The sequence below is a fragment of the Sebastes fasciatus genome, chromosome 7 (assembly GCF_043250625.1).
Source record: "Sebastes fasciatus isolate fSebFas1 chromosome 7, fSebFas1.pri, whole genome shotgun sequence".
Taxonomy (NCBI): domain Eukaryota; kingdom Metazoa; phylum Chordata; class Actinopteri; order Perciformes; family Sebastidae; genus Sebastes; species Sebastes fasciatus.
Window position 1 is genome coordinate 5,797,719 of NC_133801.1, and position 23,914 is coordinate 5,821,632.

The 23,914-nt window shown below is 40.6% G+C and overlaps 3 protein-coding genes across 4 annotated transcripts; all 3 read right to left on the reverse strand.

Annotated features, from left to right (window-relative positions):
* Positions 1 to 83: 83 nt before the first annotated feature.
* On the reverse strand, positions 84 to 6,710 carry LOC141771187 (cytochrome P450 2G1-like). 2 transcript variants are annotated; one of them, XR_012594692.1, is made up of 10 exons: positions 6,460 to 6,710; positions 6,170 to 6,332; positions 5,915 to 6,064; positions 3,760 to 3,920; positions 3,451 to 3,627; positions 2,215 to 2,356; positions 1,917 to 2,104; positions 1,694 to 1,835; positions 365 to 621; positions 84 to 320 (listed from the first exon to the last, which is right to left on the reverse strand). XR_012594692.1 is itself a non-coding variant. In XM_074641197.1 (9 exons), the coding sequence occupies exons 1-9, from the start codon at positions 6,628 to 6,630 to the stop codon at positions 440 to 442; spliced, it is 1,476 nt and encodes a 491-aa protein (XP_074497298.1). In that variant the 5' UTR covers positions 6,631 to 6,710; the 3' UTR covers positions 84 to 439. The 2 variants fall into 2 exon arrangements, 1 of the variants encoding a protein (XP_074497298.1); XM_074641197.1 differs by having other exon boundaries at positions 84 to 621.
* A 1,379-nt stretch (positions 6,711 to 8,089) lies between these two features.
* LOC141771190 (cytochrome P450 2G1-like) lies at positions 8,090 to 16,524 on the reverse strand. Its single transcript, XM_074641200.1, has 8 exons — positions 16,198 to 16,524; positions 14,984 to 15,146; positions 14,610 to 14,759; positions 14,245 to 14,405; positions 13,163 to 13,339; positions 12,818 to 12,959; positions 12,320 to 12,507; positions 8,090 to 12,193 (listed from the first exon to the last, which is right to left on the reverse strand). Exons 1-8 carry the CDS (start codon positions 16,366 to 16,368, stop codon positions 12,032 to 12,034), a joined length of 1,314 nt encoding a protein of 437 aa, XP_074497301.1. The 5' UTR covers positions 16,369 to 16,524; the 3' UTR covers positions 8,090 to 12,031.
* A 717-nt stretch (positions 16,525 to 17,241) lies between these two features.
* LOC141771188 (cytochrome P450 2G1-like) lies at positions 17,242 to 23,870 on the reverse strand. Its single transcript, XM_074641198.1, has 10 exons — positions 23,618 to 23,870; positions 23,328 to 23,490; positions 23,073 to 23,222; positions 20,918 to 21,078; positions 20,609 to 20,785; positions 19,373 to 19,514; positions 19,075 to 19,262; positions 18,852 to 18,993; positions 17,523 to 17,779; positions 17,242 to 17,478 (listed from the first exon to the last, which is right to left on the reverse strand). The coding sequence occupies exons 1-9, from the start codon at positions 23,786 to 23,788 to the stop codon at positions 17,598 to 17,600; spliced, it is 1,476 nt and encodes a 491-aa protein (XP_074497299.1). The 5' UTR covers positions 23,789 to 23,870; the 3' UTR covers positions 17,242 to 17,478; positions 17,523 to 17,597.
* Positions 23,871 to 23,914: the final 44 nt, after the last annotated feature.

The following is a 23,914-nucleotide window of genomic DNA, read 5'->3' on the forward strand; positions in this document are numbered from 1 at the left end:
TATAAGAAAATAGAAATAAAAGCACATTTATTTATATATATACATATATAATGTAAAGAAAACATTCTAAAAGGGAGATACAATTATTCATAGCAGCAAGTAATTTATTTCCATTTGTATGTATAAAAGGACTTAGTACTTTAATGTAGCAATGCATTTTTATAGCAGCAGTACCTTTATTGTTGTTATATAAGAACGCATGTTCACAATTAACACAGGACCAAGAATGGATTAAAATATATACCAAAAAAATATATGTATGAAAAGACAACCAAAGCAAGAGACAAGAGGATTCATAATCATGCTGACGGGCCTGTCTGCTGCAGCAAACACCAACTGTACAACAAACATAAATGTGTGTCACAATAAAGCAATATATGCTGTATGATCATCCTTGTGAGGGCCTCAAGCGATGATAGGCGGTCTGAGTGGACTCTTCTCAACGCGGCGTGGCGATGATCTGTTGCGCGCGAGGCAAGTTGGCGAAGCCGCTGACCTCTGGAACTAGGTTTATACTGTCGGGGCCTCCGGGGCAGGAAAAGGTGAAATTCTGCAGCAGCGACACTAAGAAGATAAAAAGCTCCATACGAGCCAGAGACTCGCCAACACAGGCTCTCTTCCCTGTGAAGACACACAAACACAAACAAAGCGTAAGATATGTAGCACAAAATGACCCGTTAGTCCTGGACAAACCACACTCACAAACAAAAATATTTCACAAAACAGAGAAGAAGATATTTATCGATACTTTTCTACTATTTGGTGGAAAGACAAGACAACAATAAATTCAATTATCATAACTGGTATTTTATTGCTTTGTGAGTCTCAAAGTGACCTTTAACATAAATACAATTTAGAAAGTGATTTGTTTATTCAAATTATTATTATAATTTTTTTTTTTAAAGTCATTTTATTGGTTTGTTATTCATACTTTGCATGTTTGTTTTGATTTTGATATTATCAATGCAGCCAAGTTAAATTAAAACATATTTTTTTATGTGTAAAAACTAGAGCTGTCAAAGTTAACACAAAGCTTTAACGTATTAACAAAATCGATCTTTCGAAGGTTGTAGCGCGATCAGTTTTAAAGCTAGAGTGAAGGTACTGGTATCATATAAAACTATAAAACCTAACGAATCCATTGGTACCAACCAAAGGATAAATATCACTCTAAACCTATGCTAATTTTTGGCAAGGAAAAACTTTCATGGTCATTTTCAAAGGGGTCCCTTGACCTCTGACCTCAAGATATGTGAATGAAAATGGGTTTATGGGTACCCACGAGTCTCCCCTTTACAGACATGCCCACTATATGATAATCACATGCTGTTTGGGGCAAGTCATAGTCAAGTCAGCACACTGCCATGTTATGATTTGAGCATATTTCTTTATGCTAAAATTACCTGTGAGGGTTTCTGGACAATAATGTCATTGTTTTGTGTTGTTAATTGATTTCCAATAATAAATATATACATACATTTGCAGCATATTTGCCCACTCCCATGTTGATAAGAGTATTAAATACTTGACAAATCTCCCTTTAAGGTTCATTTTGAACAGATAAAATAAATGTCTGATTAATCAAGATAAACTATGCACAATCATGCGATTAATTGCGATTAAATATTTGAATAGATTGACAGCCCTAGTTAATATGCATGATTTATCAACTGCAGCTGAAGATGTGTTTTACCTGCAGAGAATGGCATGAATGCAGTATTTTTCTTGAAGTTGTCATTCTGGTCCAGGAAGTGCTGGGGGTTGAAGGTCAAGGGGGTCGCCCACTGTTTCTCCTCTTTCAGCACAGAGTGCAACAAGGGAATGACCACAGTGTCCTGTTGAGAGAAGACATGATGTTAGCGTCATAATGCTTTATTTCCCCTCTAATGAATATAATATCTTGGGCTGGACAGTACCTTGGGGATTGCGTAACCCCTGAAGGTGATGTCCTGGAGGGTGTAGTGAGGGAGGCTGAGGGGGACTAAGTCCATAAAGCGCTGCACCTCATGGATGACTGCATCTGTGAAGGGGAGGGACTTCCTGTTCTCCATGCTGGGACAACGGCCTTGTCCAATCACAGTGTCAATCTCCTCCTGGATTTTCTCTGCACAAAGCAAAAAGTATTTCCACATGCTTATTCATTTACTGACTATAATGTATGTAGAACTGGTAAAATAAGACGACTGTGTCCTCCATTAGGGGACCTATATGTACCCTGTATTTTGGGGTATTTGATCAGCGCACTGAGGGCATATCTGATGGTGGTGCTGGTGGTTTCTGTTCCTGCCAGGAAGAGATTTAACACTGTAGAGACCAAGTTGTCATAGATGAACTCAGTTGTGGGAAGGTCCTTTTCCTGAGGACAAAGTGGTAAAAAATGCACATGATCAGTTTAAAAAAACACTTTAAAGGGACTGTAAGAATCAGAATTCGCTTGTTAACAGCGACACCTGTGGCCGTTAAGTCAACGAAAGTCAGCGTCCTGTTGCTCGCGCTTGTGCTCGTTCTACATAGACATGACAAGCATCGGTCAAAACAGTGAGGCGACACACGTCAGCTAAAACCACAATATCACTCTATATTTCAGCTGCTTGGCAGTAATGTTAGCTGACCAGACGAAGGTCTCTCCATGAATCAATGCTGATCCTAGTGTTGGCTTTTCCTGCCTCAGCCTCCCGACCGCGGCCGGAGGGAACAGGGGAGACACCGGAGTTTTGGTCGGCGACGATAACGTTTCTCGCTGCGGAGCTCCGTCACTTCACAAGACACGCGACACCTCGGTTGGTCTGGAGGAGCTGCAGCAGTTATTTCTGTTCAAACGTCGACTGCAAATTCACTAGATATTTTCAGAACTAAACTAACTCTTCTGCAGTGTGTAGTGTGCGCGCATGCACGTGAGAGTGGAGCGAAAGAGCGAGAACGAGCGCGGTGTGTGAGTGAAGGCAGGCAGGCAGAGGAGCAGAGTACAGCAGAGACTCCGGCCCTGGAGACCAAAGCTACGGTCTCCGACCGCGGCCAACACTGTTTAACAGACGGGCTTCACTAGATAGAACTTTGCGGTTTTGGTGCTTCCGTGTAGTTTGTGTTGGAGTCCTGTCTGAACAGCGTAGCCACATGCAAGCGTGCATAGGTCACCGACCCGGATTCATTTATACGTGTAAGAAGTTACAAACAGTCCCTTTAACACAGTGGTTTTTCCGTTCTGGGCTACTGTAGAAACATGGCGGTCGGCTCTGTGAAGAGGACCCGCTCCGTATGTAGATATAAACGGCTCATTCTAAGCCAACGAAAACACAAAGACTCTCATCATCAGGTGATTATACACTAAAGAAAACATACTTGTTAATATTATATTCTGTTTCTGCCGATAGATTTGTTATACACTGTTCCTTTTAAAATGACAGATATGGTCTCGGGTTCCTAAAAACAAAACAAATGATCGTTTCCAACCTGATTCATTCGGATGAGAAAGCAGTCGATGAAGTCCCTCGGGGAGCTGGGGTCCAGCGTCTCTTTGTGCTCTTGGATCTTCATTTCGATAAACTCTCTCACCTCATCTACCTTGGCAAAAATAGTGTGCTGGTGGCCGGGCAGACGCTCCATGATCCAGGTAAAGACGTTGTACATCTGAGGGAGATGGAAGCACACAGCACACTGCAGCTTTGTTTCTCAGGGGATAATAAAATATTGTATACAGGACACCATCTGAAAACCCAGCTAATATCAGCCTGTGACTCTCTGGCTCCCAGCTCCACCTACCTGACCCAAAGGGCTGCTTAAGAACTTTATAATCTGAGATGTGATGTTGAGGAGGTGCAGGAACTTCTTGTTTTCATAACCGAAGCGTTGGCCAAACACCAGGCAGCAGATCACATTGGACATGGTGCGGCTCAAGAAGAACGCTGGGTCAAATGGCTTGGCTGGAGGCAGACACAGTTAGCTTTATTAAACATACTAATCAGAAGAAAAAGGTTATGTTGGCAAGAACACAGAATCCAGTTTTATCTGCCATGCAAATGTTTTTCAAATGTTTTAAGTAAAATGTTCAAACTTTGCTGGAGTTTGAACATTTTTTAGCTCACTTTGGACGTTTTAATAACCTGCGTTGACCTGGGAGAAAAGTTTGCATCTTTAAAAGATGATTTCGGTTTATTACAGCTTGGGGCCTGCCATGTTTTTGAAATGCCTGCAGCATTTAGCTTGAAAGCACAATCCAAGGCCATGTATGCATGACACCAAGTTTGTACCTCTGTTGCAACCTTTTTTTTACTCTCATTCAATCATTAACTTTTATTGATCAATATAAAATGTAAAAAAAAATCAATAGAAGTATTATTTAAATTCAAGTTGATCGCCTCCAGTGAAACAATCTCATATTTGTTTAAATGTAAATGCAGTTTAAAATTCCCTATTTGGTATTCCAGTCAATCAAGGCTGTGAGTGAAGCTTCGCTGGTTTAGCGGGTTACGTAACATATTCTGTGTTTACTTTGCACAGACTGCCATCAGAAAGAGATAAAGATTAAAGAGTGCAGCCGAAGCAAGAGAGATAAACACGCCGAGCAATCCAACAAAGCATCCCACACACTCTTTTCAGTTGTTGAGTGATTATTTCATGAATCATGTAGTTTTCTTTACGTCCGTCAGTGTAATTGGTCACATTTGGCTGACAATATTCAGACTTAAAGTTTTATGATTGATAGGGTGTTTCCTTTGTTCTCGGTGTCTCTCAGATTCCATCTTTTTGGTCATTTCATTTACTGTCCTGAAACATACTGTAGCTGTGAGAAACCATTTGGGACCGAAGCTGTGATTCGGGGCCGTACAAAGCAGAACTTAAAGGGAAAATTTGCCTCCTTTTATGTAGATGTGCAATCAGTGTTGATCGACTTATTGACGAGTCCTCGGTGCATGCTGTATTGTCTAAGAAAGCTGAGTTTGCAGCTGCAAGAATCTGTTGTTCTTCCAGCATCCAGCGCCGTCATTTGATGTAGTTGGAGGCAAGAAGAACTGCAACTTCCAGCCCGATCACACAAACAGGCGTGTGAATGACACAATAATGAACAAGGTAAGCGTGTAATAAGAACGCCGTTCTTGCGTGTTATTTCCACACCATGTAGTCTGTACTGACTGCAATGTAAACGCATCTGTGTGAATATGCTACGCTCAGAGCTAGTGACATAGAATAAAAAGTGAGAAAGATTGCCGCTTATGGCGGGCAGGAAGGTGCACGGGTCGAATTAACACAGGACTTTCAACCAGGAGACCAGTGTCCAGGAGAGTGATGTTTTGTTTTGTAAGTTACGTTAGTGACGTGTGCGACGTGCTTTAATAATAATAACACATCGGATTTATATAGCGTTTTACAAAGTTCTCAAAGACGCTTTACATACTGTAGAGAAAAAAAAATCTAAATAAAACAATTTTAAACATAAAAAGAAGTGAAAAAGAGAAAAAAAAACAGATTCATGTTGCATTGATTACGCATGTATTGTAGTTTACGTACTAATTTTAAGGCCAACCATGACGTTTTTCCTAAACCTTCATATACGCATGTAATATTCACGCCTCTATTACACACTTTGGCGTGATACCAATTTGGATATTCAGCCATATTTATTCGAGCCAGAGTATACGACCAAAGAAATGCAGCCGAGAGAGAGAGGCCGAGGATACGGCACAATGCATCCTGGTACATGTAGGCGCTGCCGGCACGGCTCTGCAAGCAGGAGAACTCGGCTTACTCGGTCAATACAGCACGACCTGAGGAATTTAATCTAATTTAATTGACTACAGTTACCATCAACACTGATTGGACATCCACATAAAAAGGTGGTGAATTTTCCCTTTAACTTGACAGATTGTGTATCCTTGTATGAAATATGTGCTCTTACAACAAACAGCTGAAAACACACCTTTAAATGTATCTATGCGAGCCCTCAGGTGTTTGCTCTCCTCTTGGATCCACTCTTCCATCCCCTTGCGTCCCATCCCAAAGTCTTTCAGGGTTGTCAGTGTGAAACGTCGCAGTTGGCGCCAACGCTCCCCGTTACTCATCCCCAAACCTGACAATAGAAAATGTGCAGAGCATGTGTAGATAAAGAGACATGCTGAAATCATGCATGAAACCATTGAAAAAATCCCTGAGATTTTAAAGTGTCTCGTGTTACCGTAGCCTCTGGTAGCCTTGATCAGAAAAGGCAGCGGCCCTCTGCCTGAGAAGTCATCGCCCCGGTCCACCAGAGCCTCCTTCACTGCATCATATCCAACCAGAACGACCGTCCGCTGCCAGCCCAGGTACAACGTCATCACAGGACCGTAGGTCTCACTGAGCTACAACAAGACATGATTTGTCAAGGTAATAAACAGTCTGATGCAAAAAAAAAATTATCTTTGTGCAAAAGTGCAATAAAAAATTTAATAATTAAATCAAAGTGAATAATGTTAAATAAAATCTCACCTTGAGGAAGCTTTTAAAAGGTACATTCCTGTCCACTTGCGGCAGGTTTCCTATGACAGGAAATGCAATGGGTCCTGGAGGTAAACGATTCTTCCTACTGGTTTTGACTCTAAACAACCACAGCAGAGCTAAGATCAGCCCGGCCAACGCAACTGTGGCAGTAAGGTCCATAATGCTCTTTACACTTTGTCTTCTGGATTCTTCGCTGGTCGACAGATCTCTCTTATACTCACTTTCATCCTGTGATTGGCGCTTATATCTGAATAGTGTTTATATTTAACAGGGAGTTGGCAGGAGCGCTGCATTAGGCCACAGGTGAGTCATGTGACTCTCCTGTCTGTTTGCCTTAGTGCACCTTCACCTGCTTATTACTTTTCATTGACAAAGCGAGGCTGACAAAGCAAACATCTGACTTGAATGGACACAAACATGTAATTTACTTCTTCTCTGGCTGGATTAACATGCTAATCCAGCCATAATGGAGCCTGGTGGCTTTTTGACATGCTAGAACTAGAACTACTGCCTCGCAGTTTTACACCTCTGCCCACACTACAGCCCTTCAAACACGGTGTCACACTAGCCAGCTAGAAATCAATGTGGCCGAGACGAAAGAATTAATCATGTGCTGCACAAAACAACATTTGATCACAGAGCTAGTTTCACTTGATGGCCAACATGTTGAAACTGTGGAACACTTTAAATACCTCGGTACAGTCCTGGACACCCAGGTGAGCTTCTCTGTAAATACAGAGTATATCTTCAAGAGATGCTCACAGTGACCTTTATCTTCTAAGGAAACTTAGTGGCCTCGGTGTCAGCCGGCAGATTTTAGAATTAGTGTACAAAACTATTGTTGAGAGTGTTTTAACCTTTAACCTTCCTGCCTGGTACGGTCACCTACACTGTAGATAGAAGAATAAACTGTCTAGGATTGTGTCAATGGTAGGCAAAATAGGTGGTAAACCCCAAAAGCCCTTGACTCAACTTTTTACAGAAAGGACGAGGAAGAAGGCGAGGAGCGTCCTGGCAGATAGCTCCCATCCTCTCTTCAGCCAGTCGGGAGGAGCTATAGAGCCCCTCTGGCAACTAAACATGTGTTTAAAAAGTCTTTCATCCCAAATGCCATCAATACTCTTAACTCAACACAGTGACTGAGCAGATCTGAGCCACAGACACTGACATGAACTGTTTTTAATGTGTAACATAACCTGTCTCTGTTTTTTACTAACTGCTGTCTGTTGTTTTCTGTGTTTTGTGAGCCGAAGAGAAAAATCCACCCTGGTGGACAATAAAGTTTGATTGTATTGATCAGTTCATTATGAGTGGGCCTTCTGTGACGTTACCCACCGTAGGGGTCAAAGGTCACCACTCCTCAATCCCCAAGGATTTTCTTTTCAGTCAAATTTTCAATTTTGACGCATTTATAGATGAAAAGTCAAGTCAATAATCATGGTCAATGATAGATAAGTATGGTTGATCAGCATGTTTGCCAACCTTCAGACATCATAGTCTAATATGAGGATTAATCAGCCTGAGTTCTGAACGAACCGGCCCTCTACCTCCAAGAGGTCAGGGCCCAGTTACGTGTTGGTTAATCTTGTGTGACAAAGAGATTTTCCAAACAGACGGGTTAAAGCATAATAATACAATTTATTCCGAACAATTAATGTTGCATAAGTAAGATAACAGAGTTTACAGAATTCTGGATCCAATCAACGTGTCCCTGACAACATACAATGCATGGGTCAGTTCGCGAAGTCTGAACCCCGAGCTATCCCTGATCCAGCGTTTTTATGGTTTACACAATATCAATAGTCATGAGCTTATGGCACGTGATGTTTTTGCTGCATATCTTCTTTTTTGTTTCTTCTTCTGACTCCATCCTCCCGTGACCTTGTGAAAAGAACAGAACATGCAGTCCCGTGTGCCTCCCCCCTGTCCTCGCCCTTGAGTAGTTCAAAGCCTCTCCAAATGCTGCCGGAGATTATTACAATGTGACTAAATAGAAATCTACAGTCACCGAATCACCTCCTCAAGGAACAAAACAGTGCAACAACAACTGAACAGCCCAAAGTCCTTCATTCCTTCACCCTGAGTTATGCCCTTAGAAGCTAATAATTGAGAGACAGTTATTGAGCAATCATGAAACAATACAACAGTTTTCAGCTTCCCTTATAAGCAGGTTATTTCAGGTCATTGTAAGCACTTTTGTACATAATAAATCCAACAGTTCACTAAAAAACTGAAATCACTAACTTTCTGTATTCTGTTTGGTGGTTTATGAGGCTTTTCAATAATTTCTAGTCTATTTGGTATAATATGTAATTTAGTTAATTTGTTCGACATCATGATAAGGCAGATTTTTCAACCAGTGGTTATGACATTAATGCCAGCTAGACAGAATAAAGCTCTGTCTGTCATGACAATAGAACTGTACTGAAAGCCTTTCCTTTACTCGGGTGACTCTTTACAGCCTTCTGAAGACAGCAGGTATCTGTTAAATCTACAGTATCTGGAGTGATGGAGTGGCCTTCAGTCCAGTACAGTATTGTCATGACAGACAGAGCTTTATTCTGTCTAGCTGGCATTAATGTCATAATCGCTGGTTGAAAAATCTGCATTATCATGATGTAGAACTACTCGGCTACAGTCTTCCTAATGGAGTGCAGGGGATCAGGTGGAAGTGTCAGGTGTGTTGAAAGGATTAGCCACATAGTGCTTCTCACCTGCCGACATAAAGAAACAGCCCATAGTAAGGGTGTGAGAGAGAAAAGTGTCAATTATGTGAGAGATCTGAATAACATCTGTAGAGACCCTCCCTGTTGTATAACATCTGTAGAGACCCTCCCTGTAATTTATCACACACTTTTTGGATAAAAGACATTCATGTGTTAATGAAAATAACAAAACAAAAAAATATCTATGTATGTACTTATTTGTGTATTTATTTAGCCTATTTATCTTCTACTGTTACCTAGATTCTGAGCTTAAATAATGTTACACTTTTATAGAATGATCAAACTATCTTCTTGGCTTTTATTTTGACATGTTTGCCTTCACTTCCGGGTCACGTGACTGCCGTTCTCCGCTCCTCGATTCAAAACAGAAAATGACAGAAAGAAAGTTGAAGAAACTAAATCGGATCATTTTTTTAATTTGTTTTTTTTCGTTTTTCGTTTGGAAACAAGAAACAAACAGAGCACCACGTGATTCCGTTTTTCGTTTGTGGTTTAAAAGGAAAAAACGAAAAACCCACGTGACTTCCGTTCTTCAATTCAAAACGAATAATGAGAAAAGGAATTCGCAAAAACAAACAAACGGCCCGGTTTGGGTTCGTTTTTCATTTTTTGATTCAGAAACCAAAAACCAGAAAACGGCTGTTTTCTGGTTTTTGGTTTAAAACGAAAAAATAAAAAAACGTTTTTTCCTTTCTGAATTCCAAAGGAAAAACGGAATATCCGATGATACCCAGACCAAAAAGCCAATGGGATTTTTCCATTGGCTTTTGCATTAATGCAGAAAATAAACTCTGTGGCAAATAAACGTTTATGATACTTACACGTTTTGTTCAGCAAGAAAATCTTCACAAATGAACACCACTTTTATGAAAAGTGTGAATGCAATCAGCAGAAGTAAAAAGCCAACGTTAGGCTATAAACAAACACCATGGTCGCATGAGCGTGAGTACAAACAACGAGGCATGATGACGTTTAGTAGTCTCGTTTAGCCACTGTTGGATTTATTATGTACAAAAGTGCTTACAATAACCTGACTGTTGGATTTGTTATGAATAGAGTGATTGTGAGGAAAGGGAGGAGGCAGGTGCTGTATTTCTTTTGCAAGGTCAAGAAGAGGAAGTAGTCAGAAGGAGATAACGAAGAAGACATGCAGCAGAAACATCACGTGCCATAAGCTCATGAATATTAATATTGTGTAAACCATGAATAGGCTGGATCAGGGATAGCTCGGGGTTCAGACTTCACGAACTGACCCATGCACTGTATGTTGTCAGGGACACGTAGACTGGATCCAGATATCTGTATACTCTTTTATTTTTACTTATGCAACATTGATTGTTCGGAATAAATTGTATTATTATGCTTTAACCCGTCTGTTTGGAAAATCTCTTTGTCATACAAGATTAACCAACACGTAACTGGGCCTTGACCTCTTGGAGGTAGAAGGCCAGTTCCTTCACCACCTGTTAGCAACCGCCTTTTTTAAGACACATAAAGGCTTCAAAATTCACGTGTGGGATATTTACTGACGTATTTTATGTCGTAGAACAAAACGTTAAAATAACTTCAGCTTGTGTTAACCACAGACCTTATATCAGGCATATAACTAAAAACCCATTGACTTCCAGACGAGGGAACCGGAAGTGCTAAAATGCTAACTCATTTCTGGGTTTTAGGACTCATTCCTGCTGCACTCTATGACCTTGACCTTTGACCACCAAAATCGAATCAGTTCATCCTCGAATCCAAGTGGACGTTTGTGCCAAATTTGAAGAAATTCACTCAAGGCGTTCCTGAGATATCGCTGATCCTAAAACATAATGCCTCCGACTACAGCTGTCGCCACAAAACACAACACCAAATCATAACAGCAGTCAAACACACGTACATACAACGTGGCAAAGTGGAAATACTCGTTACTGAAACAGCCTTTACCTATTTTAAGAGAATGAACTCATAAATTGATCATTATCATTGAGACAACTGACCATGCACGCTGCACATATATAAAAACTAAATTTGACATAACATACTGTATGTTGTATCTTAGTAAATCAAGTCTATGAGTGGAGCTATCGGCATGTTAAACGGTTACGTAACATATTCTATGTTTATTTTGCCATCAGAACGAGATGATAAGATAATAGATGTTAATGCGCTGAGCAATCCAACAAAGCTTTCACACTCTTTTGACTGCAAACCCATTGCTTTAAGTATTTGGTCAATAGCTGCTCGTCTTAGCACCAGTGTGTCTAGGCCATAGATACAGTTTATGATGTTTGAGCTTTTGCTTGTTAATGTTTAGGGTGATTGGAATTGGTCATTTCACATTAAATCCGTGTGAAATATTCACAACAACAGCTGAAAACACACGTTTGAATGTGTTTAATCTTCTACTCGATCCACTCTTCCATCCCGTTGCATCCATCCCATAATCTCTTAGTGTTGAGAAAGACAGAGCCGCAACACCTACGCCATTTATCTCAATCTGTGCTTTAGTCGTGCATATACTCAAACACATTTGTAAGGATATGTAACTGAATTTCAAACCCACACAGCTTGTTCCTTTCAGGGGCAGGGTACTGCTGTACGAGCAAAAATATTCTAAATATAGCATACACTTAAACTGATATTGATATTTTTTAGGTGGGCCTTTCTTTTAGGTGTCTAAAATACGTTTTGCTGCCCCCGTCCACAGCAGTGCATTGCTTTGCTTCTGTGTGGTAACTCCTATCTGATTCTCCAAACTGGGGGCGTGCCGACCGTCATCTACTGTAGGTAATACACTGATTATGGATAAGTACCTCATACAACCCCACTTCAAAACATCCAAACTATCCCTTTAACAATTTACCTGCAGAGAATGGCAGGAATGCAGGATTTTTCTTAAATTTGCCATTCTGGTCCAGGAAGTGCTGGGGGTTGAAGGACCAGGGTGTCGCCCACTGTTTCTCCTCTTTCAGCACAGAGTGCAACAAGGGAATGACCACAGTGTCCTATTGAGAAAAAAGACATGATGTTAGCGTGCAACATGGGAACAGTGATTGTACAGACAAACACCATTTTTATATTATCTGGAAACATTCTGCATCAATAAACTTAATGTGATGAGAGCAGAATACCTTGGGGATTGTGTAACCCCTGAAGGAGATGTCCTGGAGTGCGTAGTGAGGGATGCTCATGGGGACAATATCCATAACACGCTGAATTTCATGGAGGACTGCGTCTGTAAAGGGGAGGGACTTCTTGTCCTCCATATAAGGACAACGCCCCGGTCCCACCACAGTGTCAATCTCCTGCTGCATTTTATCTTCAGAATGAGAAAAAAACAGTTATTTAACAATTAGTCGAATACTTAATTAGCAAAGCAATAAAATACTCGTGTTATTGCGTCAAACTGACTAATAAGGACAAACAATTCTGAAGTTGGTCCAGTATTGAGGGAGAGCGCTGTAAACGGAAGCTGCTCACCGGCTGCAATATGGTGCTATTGGGGCAAGCTGGCAGCGTCATTTACGTCCACTAAAAGTGCTTCTTGCTGCCATGACAGGCTCTGGTTGTTATCATAAGTGAAAGAGTCTGCGTACATATTTTCTTTTACACTGCTCTCTGTGACCTACCCTGTATTTCGGGGTGTTTGATCAGCACACTTAGTGCAAATCTGATAGTTGAGCTGGTGGTTTCGGTTCCTGCCAGGTACAGATTCAACACCGTCGACACCAAGTTGTCGTGGTGGAACTCGGTTGTGGGAATGTGCTTTTCCTAAAGAAACGAAACAAGAGCCATTTTACTGATTTGACAATACAACCTGCTGCAGGATCACAATTCAAGATGTTCAAATGGACTCGTGGGACTGTGCACAGGGAGTACGTGCATTTTGCATCAGTGAATAAGTATGTGTAATGAGTAAGCATGTCCACAGTAAATGAAACGAACTTCCAGGTCACATATATTCTAGTTAATACCTGACTGAGTCTAGTGAGGAAGCAGTCGATGTAATCTCTGGGTGAGCTGGAGTCCAGCGTGTCCTGGTGTTCCTGGATCTTTTTCACAATAAACTTTTTCAGCTCTTCAATTCTGGCGAACACTTTGTGATGTCGACCTGGCAGCCGTTCCATCAGCCAAGGGAAGACATTATACATCTGTGATGGAAAAAATAATCATGTGAATAATGTGTTCCACGACCAGCTGTTATGTGAGTAGAAAGTAGCTGCCAACCTTTGGTACCAGATAGAAAGCCACCGACCCTCCCTGCAAATCATTCCCTAGAGGACAAAATTAACAAAGAATAGTTTCTGAACCTTGGTATCTACACTTGTACTTTGTTAAACTACAACTAAAAAATAAATATATAATGGACCCTCCAGTTGTGCAGTTGTCTTCCTAACCACTGACCCATCAACACATTCGCACTCCCAACTCATCTCGTCGTCCCGTTTGGTCAGTGCCCCTCGGCATCGGAGACACTCGGCGTACCCCTCTTACGTTACTTTTGGACGGACCAGGGACGGCGTGTCAATATAGGCTCGTTACATGCATAGTGTCCTTTCAAAATAAACTTCACAGGAAGTTAGGTTTAGGCAACACAACCACTTCGTTAGGGTTAGGAAACGGTCGTGGTTGACGTTAACTTCACCGACTAGCGACTCATGGGACTGACGATACCGACGAATCACGTGACTAAAGACTGACGTGAAAAAATAAGTCACACGGGACACCAACAACGGTCTACTGGATGAAAGTCTTGTGTTTGTTTGACCCGTCCACCACCCATCCCGCCCGCCCTGAACGACTCTCACACTATTAATATTACGTCACTTGCTCCGACCGCCAAATAACGCCACGGGTGGATTTACATTGGAGTTAGTTTAAAGCCCGGTTCGTCACATACTGTTGCTAAATGGTGCCTCCGTGCGTCGGTTTCCAATGCCGAGGGGGCACTTACCAATCGGCGATATTTGATGAGTTGGGAGTGAGAACGGGTTGAACCCAACCCACCACGGCAGTATTCTACGGTATAGTCTTTCTCTGCACCTCCTCTTCTTACCTGACCCCAGGGACTGCTGCCAAATCTCAGGGTGTCTGAGATTATCTGTAGCAGGGAGAGGAAGTGGTCATCATCGTAGCTGAAGCGCTGACCAAACACCAAGCAGCAGATCACGTTGGACACGGTGCAGCTCATGAAGTAGGTGGGATCAAAAGGTGTGGCTGGAGAGAAAAAGGAATAAATAAACTTTCAGTTTGACTGTTAAAACAGGTCAGCACCACCTGGACGATTCTGTCCCGTATCTGTTTACTCAGACTTCAATGTTACAGTTTATTTAAGTTTAAAATCCATGAATATTGACAAGAGTAATTTTTTAGTTGTGAGTATATAACTGATGTAGAAACACACAAACAGAACAAACATACCTTTGGTACTCTCTATGCGGGCCACCAGGTGTTTGCTCTCCTCCTGGATCCACTCTTCCATCCCCTTGCGTCCCATCCCAAAATCTCTCAGCGTTGTTAGGGTGAAGCGTCGCAACTGCCGCCAGCGCTCTCCATTACTGATCGCCAAACCTTTTGAAGATGTAGAAATGATAATAGTCATAATAAATCTGGCCTCCACGTACGAAAGAAACAAAATAATTAAAGCTTCTTACAGCGGACTGAAACCTGAGAAACTGTGACCATAAAAAATTGAATAAAAACACAATGTCACTAATAAAGCCACCGTAAAGACACACAGTGTTGTACTCAAACATGCTGTTATGTTACACGTAAACATATAATCCCTGTATTACCATAGCCCCTGGTAACTCTCATCAAGAAAGGAATAGGTCCTCTGCCATAGAAGTCATCTGCTTGGTCCACCAGCGCCTCCTTCACGGCGTCATACCCCACCAGGACCACGGAGCGCTGAGGGCCCAGGTACACCGTCATCACAGGGCCGTGGCTTTCACTGAGCTGGAGAGCAACAAACATGTATCTGATTCTTGTACAGACATGCAAGGAACAAACCAAAGTGAACACACCCAGAGAACTGCAGAGAACGAACCACATACCCTGGACTCACAAACATGTAAGGGATAATGTACAGCGAGCCGTTCATTGTTGTGAAATAAACTTGCATCGCCCTGAAGGGGTTTATTTCACAACAATGACCCTGGTAGCTGTACATTATCCCACTTATTACACGGCTACTTACTGAAGAAATCAATCATTTTAATGCAGCAACAAATTGGTCAAAACCTAAACAGGAATTGAAATTCCAGTATATAATGTATACTGTATATGAACATTGAATTTAATAGATGGGCCCCATTGTCACTGATATCCGATCCAGCAATTTGAGTCAGTATCTACCCGACATCCGATCTGGTAATGGTACGGGATGATCGAGAAACAGGATGAAATGACTTCAGAGACACACAGTAAATGATGAAAATGATAAAAATATATATATATATATAAATAAATACATTATAAAGATAACTAAATAAATATATAAATAAATAAATACATTATAAAAATAAATGAATATATAAATAAATGAATACATTGTAAATATATATATATACATTATACAAATAAATATGTAAATAAATAAATAAATTACAACTATAGCTTTTTTTTTGTATAATCACATAGAGTTTATCATGGTCTATAAAATAATAATAATAATTAGAATAAAGAACATTTTTAAGTATTTTATAATTTTATGGTTTATAGTTCTTGTAGAAAGTGCTTAGGCTACTTTGCACTGGGGACATGGTAAAATTGAGCACATGTACAAAAAAAAAGCTAAATAAAAGAATGTTAATGTGCATTAGTCTGTATTGATGTGATGAATAAGACCTTAATCTATAATTTAAGACATTTATTATACATATTTGGCACTTTTTAAATAAAAATATGAGGGTCATGGGGACAGAAATGTTGCTGCATAACATAACAGGAGTGACCCCAATATGTAACTTACAGTATATAGTATAGTTTTATTATCACTCATTCTCACCTTCAGCATAGTTTTGAAAGGAGCTCTTTTGTCCAGCTGGTGCAGGTTTCCTATGACGGGCAGACTAACTGGTCCTGGAGGTAAACACACATGTTTACTGCTCCTCACCTTTAACAGCCACAGAAAGGCGATGATGAGCCCTGCTAGAAGAAACGTGGCAAACAACTCCATAATAATAATAATAATAATAATAATACACACGTCTGTCCTCTGCTGCTACACTAATCTTTAGAGAGAGAGACACACTGACTGTTTAACTACACACAGCTGCAGCTCGTCGAGCGGTCAAACTTCCGCCTCTGGAGTGATTTCATGTTGATTTGCGGCAGCAGGAAGGAAACTGAGGTAACCTCGAGTAACTCCCTTTCTAGGAATAGAAGGTAATCCACAAATTGCGAAACTCTCGCGAGGCTAGATTGGATTGGTAAGAGCGTTTGGCAGAAAGTCTCGCGAGAGTTGGTGCAGCTTGTGGGTTACCTTCTACCCTGATCCTGCTCAGAAACAGGATCAGAAAAACATTATTGATCCGTTACAGATGCTTTTATATAAAAGCACAGAAATATAAGAAAATATAAATAAATAAATATATTTTTTTCTGTGCTTATATTTAAAAGCACAGAAGAAATATAAGAAAATAGAAATAAATAAATAAATATATGCATATATTTGTTTTCTGTTTTTATATAAAAGCACAGAAATATAACAAAATAGAATAATAATAATAATAATAATAATAATAATTATAATTATAATTATAATAATAAAATGTATAAATATATACATATATATATATATATTTCTTATGCTTCTGCACAGAAATGTAAACAAATAGAAATAAATAAATATATATTTTTTTTTCTGTGTTTTTGTATAAAAGCACAGAAATATAAGAAAATAGAATACTAATAATAATAAAATGTATAAATATATATATATATATTTATTTATTTATGTGCAGAAATATAAGAAAATAGAAATAAAAGCACATTTATTTATATATATACATATATAATGTAAAGAAAACATTCTAAAAGGGAGATACAATTATTCATAGCAGCAAGTAATTTATTTCCATTTGTATGTATAAAAGGACTTAGTACTTTAATGTAGCAATGCATTTTTATAGCAGCAGTACCTTTATTGTTGTTATATAAGAACGCATGTTCACAATTAACACAGGACCAAGAATGGATTAAAATATATACAAAAAAAATATATGTATGAAAAGACAACCAAAGCAAGAGACAAGAGGATTCATAATCATGCTGACGGGCCTGTCTGCTGCAGCAAACACCAACTGTACAACAAACATAAATGTGTGTCACAATAAAGCAATATATGCTGTATGATCATCCTTGTGAGGGCCTCAAGCGATGATAGGCGGTCTGAGTGGACTCTTCTCACCGCGGCGTGGCGATGATCTGTTGCGCGCGAGGCAAGTTGGCGAAGCCGCTGACCTCTGGAACTAGGTTTATACTGTCGGGGCCTCCGGGGCAGGAAAAGGTGAAATTCTGCAGCAGCGACACTAAGAAGATAAAAAGCTCCATACGAGCCAGAGACTCGCCAACACAGGCTCTCTTCCCTGTGAAGACACACAAACACAAACAAAGCGTAAGATATGTAGCACAAAATGACCCGTTAGTCCTGGACAAACCACACTCACAAACAAAAATATTTCACAAAACAGAGAAGAAGATATTTATCGATACTTTTCTACTATTTGGTGGAAAGACAAGACAACAATAAATTCAATTATCATAACTGGTATTTTATTGCTTTGTGAGTCTCAAAGTGACCTTTAACATAAATACAATTTAGAAAGTGATTTGTTTATTCAAATTATTATTATAATTTTTTTTTTTAAAGTCATTTTATTGGTTTGTTATTCATACTTTGCATGTTTGTTTTGATTTTGATATTATCAATGCAGCTAAGTTAAATTAAAACATATTTTTTTATGTGTAAAAACTAGAGCTGTCAAAGTTAACACAAAGCTTTAACGTATTAACAAAATCGATCTTTCGAAGGTTGTAGCGCGATCAGTTTTAAAGCTAGAGTGAAGGTACTGGTATCATATAAAACTATAAAACCTAACGAATCCATTGGTACCAACCAAAGGATAAATATCACTCTAAACCTATGCTAATTTTTGGCAAGGAAAAACTTTCATGGTCATTTTCAAAGGGGTCCCTTGACCTCTGACCTCAAGATATGTGAATGAAAATGGGTTTATGGGTACCCACGAGTCTCCCCTTTACAGACATGCCCACTATATGATAATCACATGCTGTTTGGGGCAAGTCATAGTCAAGTCAGCACACTGCCATGTTATGATTTGAGCATATTTCTTTATGCTAAAATTACCTGTGAGGGTTTCTGGACAATAATGTCATTGTTTTGTGTTGTTAATTGATTTCCAATAATAAATATATACATACATTTGCAGCATATTTGCCCACTCCCATGTTGATAAGAGTATTAAATACTTGACAAATCTCCCTTTAAGGTTCATTTTGAACAGATAAAATAAATGTCTGATTAATCAAGATAAACTATGCACAATCATGCGATTAATTGCGATTAAATATTTGAATAGATTGACAGCCCTAGTTAATATGCATGATTTATCAACTGCAGCTGAAGATGTGTTTTACCTGCAGAGAATGGCATGAATGCAGTATTTTTCTTGAAGTTGTCATTCTGGTCCAGGAAGTGCTGGGGGTTGAAGGTCAAGGGGGTCGCCCACTGTTTCTCCTCTTTCAGCACAGAGTGCAACAAGGGAATGACCACAGTGTCCTGTTGAGAGAAGACATGATGTTAGCGTCATAATGCTTTATTTCCCCTCTAATGAATATAATATCTTGGGCTGGACAGTACCTTGGGGATTGCGTAACCCCTGAAGGTGATGTCCTGGAGGGTGTAGTGAGGGAGGCTGAGGGGGACTAAGTCCATAAAGCGCTGCACCTCATGGATGACTGCATCTGTGAAGGGGAGGGACTTCCTGTTCTCCATGCTGGGACAACGGCCTTGTCCAATCACAGTGTCAATCTCCTCCTGGATTTTCTCTGCACAAAGCAAAAAGTATTTCCACATGCTTATTCATTTACTGACTATAATGTATGTAGAACTGGTAAAATAAGACGACTGTGTCCTCCATTAGGGGACCTATATGTACCCTGTATTTTGGGGTATTTGATCAGCGCACTGAGGGCATATCTGATGGTGGTGCTGGTGGTTTCTGTTCCTGCCAGGAAGAGATTTAACACTGTAGAGACCAAGTTGTCATAGATGAACTCAGTTGTGGGAAGGTCCTTTTCCTGAGGACAAAGTGGTAAAAAATGCACATGATCAGTTTTAAAAAACACTTTAAAGGGACTGTAAGAATCAGAATTCGCTTGTTAACAGCGACACCTGTGGCCGTTAAGTCAACGAAAGTCAGCGTCCTGTTGCTCGCGCTTGTGCTCGTTCTACATAGACATGACAAGCATCGGTCAAAACAGTGAGGCGACACACGTCAGCTAAAACCACAATATCACTCTATATTTCAGCTGCTTGGCAGTAATGTTAGCTGACCAGACGAAGGTCTCTCCATGAATCAATGCTGATCCTAGTGTTGGCTTTTCCTGCCTCAGCCTCCCGACCGCGGCCGGAGGGAACAGGGGAGACACCGGAGTTTTGGTCGGCGACGATAACGTTTCTCGCTGCGGAGCTCCGTCACTTCACAAGACACGCGACACCTCGGTTGGTCTGGAGGAGCTGCAGCATTTATTTCTGTTCAAACGTCGACTGCAAATTCACTAGATATTTTCAGAACTAAACTAACTCTTCTGCAGTGTGTAGTGTGCGCGCATGCACGTGAGAGTGGAGCGAAAGAGCGAGAACGAGCGCGGTGTGTGAGTGAAGGCAGGCAGGCAGAGGAGCAGAGTACAGCAGAGACTCCGGCCCTGGAGACCAAAGCTACGGTCTCCGACCGCGGCCAACACTGTTTAACAGACGGGCTTCACTAGATAGAACTTTGCGGTTTTGGTGCTTCCGTGTAGTTTGTGTTGGAGTCCTGTCTGAACAGCGTAGCCACATGCAAGCGTGCATAGGTCACCGACCCGGATTCATTTATACGTGTAAGAAGTTACAAACAGTCCCTTTAACACAGTGGTTTTTCCGTTCTGGGCTACTGTAGAAACATGGCGGTCGGCTCTGTGAAGAGGACCCGCTCCGTATGTAGATATAAACGGCTCATTCTAAGCCAACGAAAACACAAAGACTCTCATCATCAGGTGATTATACACTAAAGAAAACATACTTGTTAATATTATATTCTGTTTCTGCCGATAGATTTGTTATACACTGTTCCTTTTAAAATGACAGATATGGTCTCGGGTTCCTAAAAACAAAACAAATGATCGTTTCCAACCTGATTCATTCGGATGAGAAAGCAGTCGATGAAGTCCCTCGGGGAGCTGGGGTCCAGCGTCTCTTTGTGCTCTTGGATCTTCATTTCGATAAACTCTCTCACCTCATCTACCTTGGCAAAAATAGTGTGCTGGTGGCCGGGCAGACGCTCCATGATCCAGGTAAAGACGTTGTACATCTGAGGGAGATGGAAGCACACAGCACACTGCAGCTTTGTTTCTCAGGGGATAATAAAATATTGTATACAGGACACCATCTGAAAACCCAGCTAATATCAGCCTGTGACTCTCTGGCTCCCAGCTCCACCTACCTGACCCAAAGGGCTGCTTAAGAACTTTATAATCTGAGATGTGATGTTGAGGAGGTGCAGGAACTTCTTGTTTTCATAACCGAAGCGTTGGCCAAACACCAGGCAGCAGATCACATTGGACATGGTGCGGCTCAAGAAGAACGCTGGGTCAAATGGCTTGGCTGGAGGCAGACACAGTTAGCTTTATTAAACATACTAATCAGAAGAAAAAGGTTATGTTGGCAAGAACACAGAATCCAGTTTTATCTGCCATGCAAATGTTTTTCAAATGTTTTAAGTAAAATGTTCAAACTTTGCTGGAGTTTGAACATTTTTTAGCTCACTTTGGACGTTTTAATAACCTGCGTTGACCTGGGAGAAAAGTTTGTATCTTTAAAAGATGATTTCGGTTTATTACAGCTTGGGGCCTGCCATGTTTTTGAAATGCCTGCAGCATTTAGCTTGAAAGCACAATCCAAGGCCATGTATGCATGACACCAAGTTTGTACCTCTGTTGCAACCTTTTTTTTACTCTCATTCAATCATTAACTTTTATTGATCAATATAAAATGTAAAAAAAAATCAATAGAAGTATTATTTAAATTCAAGTTGATCGCCTCCAGTGAAACAATCTCATATTTGTTTAAATGTAAATGCAGTTTAAAATTCCCTATTTGGTATTCCAGTCAATCAAGGCTGTGAGTGAAGCTTCGCTGGTTTAGCGGGTTACGTAACATATTCTGTGTTTACTTTGCACAGACTGCCATCAGAAAGAGATAAAGATTAAAGAGTGCAGCCGAAGCAAGAGAGATAAACACGCCGAGCAATCCAACAAAGCATCCCACACACTCTTTTCAGTTGTTGAGTGATTATTTCATGAATCATGTAGTTTTCTTTACGTCTGTCAGTGTAATTGGTCACATTTGGCTGACAATATTCAGACTTAAAGTTTTATGATTGATAGGGTGTTTCCTTTGTTCTCGGTGTCTCTCAGATTCCATCTTTTTGGTCATTTCATTTACTGTCCTGAAACATACTGTAGCTGTGAGAAACCATTTGGGACCGAAGCTGTGATTCGGGGCCGTACAAAGCAGAACTTAAAGGGAAAATTTGCCTCCTTTTATGTAGATGTGCAATCAGTGTTGATCGACTTATTGACGAGTCCTCGGTGCATGCTGTATTGTCTAAGAAAGCTGAGTTTGCAGCTGCAAGAATCTGTTGTTCTTCCAGCATCCAGCGCCGTCATTTGATGTAGTTGGAGGCAAGAAGAACTGCAACTTCCAGCCCGATCACACAAACAGGCGTGTGAATGACACAATAATGAACAAGGTAAGCGTGTAATAAGAACGCCGTTCTTGCGTGTTATTTCCACACCATGTAGTCTGTACTGACTGCAATGTAAACGCATCTGTGTGAATATGCTACGCTCAGAGCTAGTGACGTAGAATAAAAAGTGAGAAAGATTGCCGCTTATGGCGGGCAGGAAGGTGCACGGGTCGAATTAACACAGGACTTTCAACCAGGAGACCAGTGTCCAGGAGAGTGATGTTTTGTTTTGTAAGTTACGTTAGTGACGTGTGCGACGTGCTTTAATAATAATAACACATCGGATTTATATAGCGTTTTACAAAGTTCTCAAAGACGCTTTACATACTGTAGAGAAAAAAAAATCTAAATAAAACAATTTTAAACATAAAAAGAAGTGAAAAAGAGAAAAAAAAACAGATTCATGTTGCATTGATTACGCATGTATTGTAGTTTACGTACTAATTTTAAGGCCAACCATGACGTTTTTCCTAAACCTTCATATACGCATGTAATACTCACGCCTCTATTACACACTTTGGCGTGATACCAATTTGGATATTCAGCCATATTTATTCGAGCCAGAGTATACGACCAAAGAAATGCAGCCGAGAGAGAGAGGCCGAGGATACGGCACAATGCATCCTGGTACATGTAGGCGCTGCCGGCACGGCTCTGCAAGCAGGAGAACTCGGCTTACTCGGTCAATACAGCACGACCTGAGGAATTTAATCTAATTTAATTGACTACAGTTACCATCAACACTGATTGGACATCCACATAAAAAGGTGGTGAATTTTCCCTTTAACTTGACAGATTGTGTATCCTTGTATGAAATATGTGCTCTTACAACAAACAGCTGAAAACACACCTTTAAATGTATCTATGCAAGCCCTCAGGCGTTTGCTCTCCTCTTGGATCCACTCTTCCATCCCCTTGCGTCCCATCCCAAAGTCTTTCAGGGTTGTCAGTGTGAAACGTCGCAGTTGGCGCCAACGCTCCCCGTTACTCATCCCCAAACCTGACAATAGAAAATGTGCAGAGCATGTGTAGATAAAGAGACATGCTGAAATCATGCATGAAACCATTGAAAAAATCCCTGAGATTTTAAAGTGTCTCGTGTTACCGTAGCCTCTGGTAGCCTTGATCAGAAAAGGCAGCGGCCCTCTGCCTGAGAAGTCATCGCCCCGGTCCACCAGAGCCTCCTTCACTGCATCATATCCAACCAGAACGACCGTCCGCTGCCAGCCCAGGTACAACGTCATCACAGGACCGTAGGTCTCACTGAGCTACAACAAGACATGATTTGTAAAGGTAATAAACAGTCTGATGCAAAAAAAAAATTATCTTTGTGCAAAAGTGCAATAAAAAATTTAATAATTAAATCAAAGTGAATAATGTTAAATAAAATCTCACCTTGAGGAAGCTTTTAAAAGGTACATTCCTGTCCACTTGCGGCAGGTTTCCTATGACAGGAAATGCAATGGGTCCTGGAGGTAAACGATTCTTCCTACTGGTTTTGACTCTAAACAACCACAGCAGAGCTAAGATCAGCCCGGCCAACGCAACTGTGGCAGTAAGGTCCATAATGCTCTTTACACTTTGTCTTCTGGATTCTTCGCTGGTCGACAGATCTCTCTTATACTCACTTTCATCCTGTGATTGGCGCTTATATCTGAATAGTGTTTATATTTAACAGGGAGTTGGCAGGAG

Excerpts from the sequence above, each read along its gene's own strand:
- LOC141771187 (XM_074641197.1), bottom strand. The coding sequence starts at position 6,630 with ATGGACCTTACTGCCACAGTTGCGTTGGCCGGGCTGATCTTAGCTCTG. Across the intron at positions 2,357-3,450 it reads TTCTCATCCGAATGAATCAG|GAAAAGGACCTTCCCACAAC; the intron begins GTTGGAAACGAT and ends CTTTGTCCTCAG. Across the intron at positions 622-1,693 it reads ATTCATGCCATTCTCTGCAG|GGAAGAGAGCCTGTGTTGGC; the intron begins GTAAAACACATC and ends GTGTCTTCACAG.
- LOC141771188 (XM_074641198.1), bottom strand. The coding sequence starts at position 23,788 with ATGGACCTTACTGCCACAGTTGCGTTGGCCGGGCTGATCTTAGCTCTG. Across the intron at positions 21,079-23,072 it reads TTGCATAGATACATTTAAAG|CCAAGCCATTTGACCCAGCG; the intron begins GTGTGTTTTCAG and ends GTCTGCCTCCAG. Across the intron at positions 20,786-20,917 it reads TAAGCAGCCCTTTGGGTCAG|ATGTACAACGTCTTTACCTG; the intron begins GTAGGTGGAGCT and ends CATCTCCCTCAG.
- LOC141771190 (XM_074641200.1), bottom strand. The coding sequence starts at position 16,368 with ATGGAGTTGTTTGCCACGTTTCTTCTAGCAGGGCTCATCATCGCCTTT. Across the intron at positions 14,760-14,983 it reads GAGAGTTACCAGGGGCTATG|GTTTGGCGATCAGTAATGGA; the intron begins GTAATACAGGGA and ends CATCTTCAAAAG. Across the intron at positions 12,960-13,162 it reads TCCTCACTAGACTCAGTCAG|GAAAAGCACATTCCCACAAC; the intron begins GTATTAACTAGA and ends TCGTTTCTTTAG.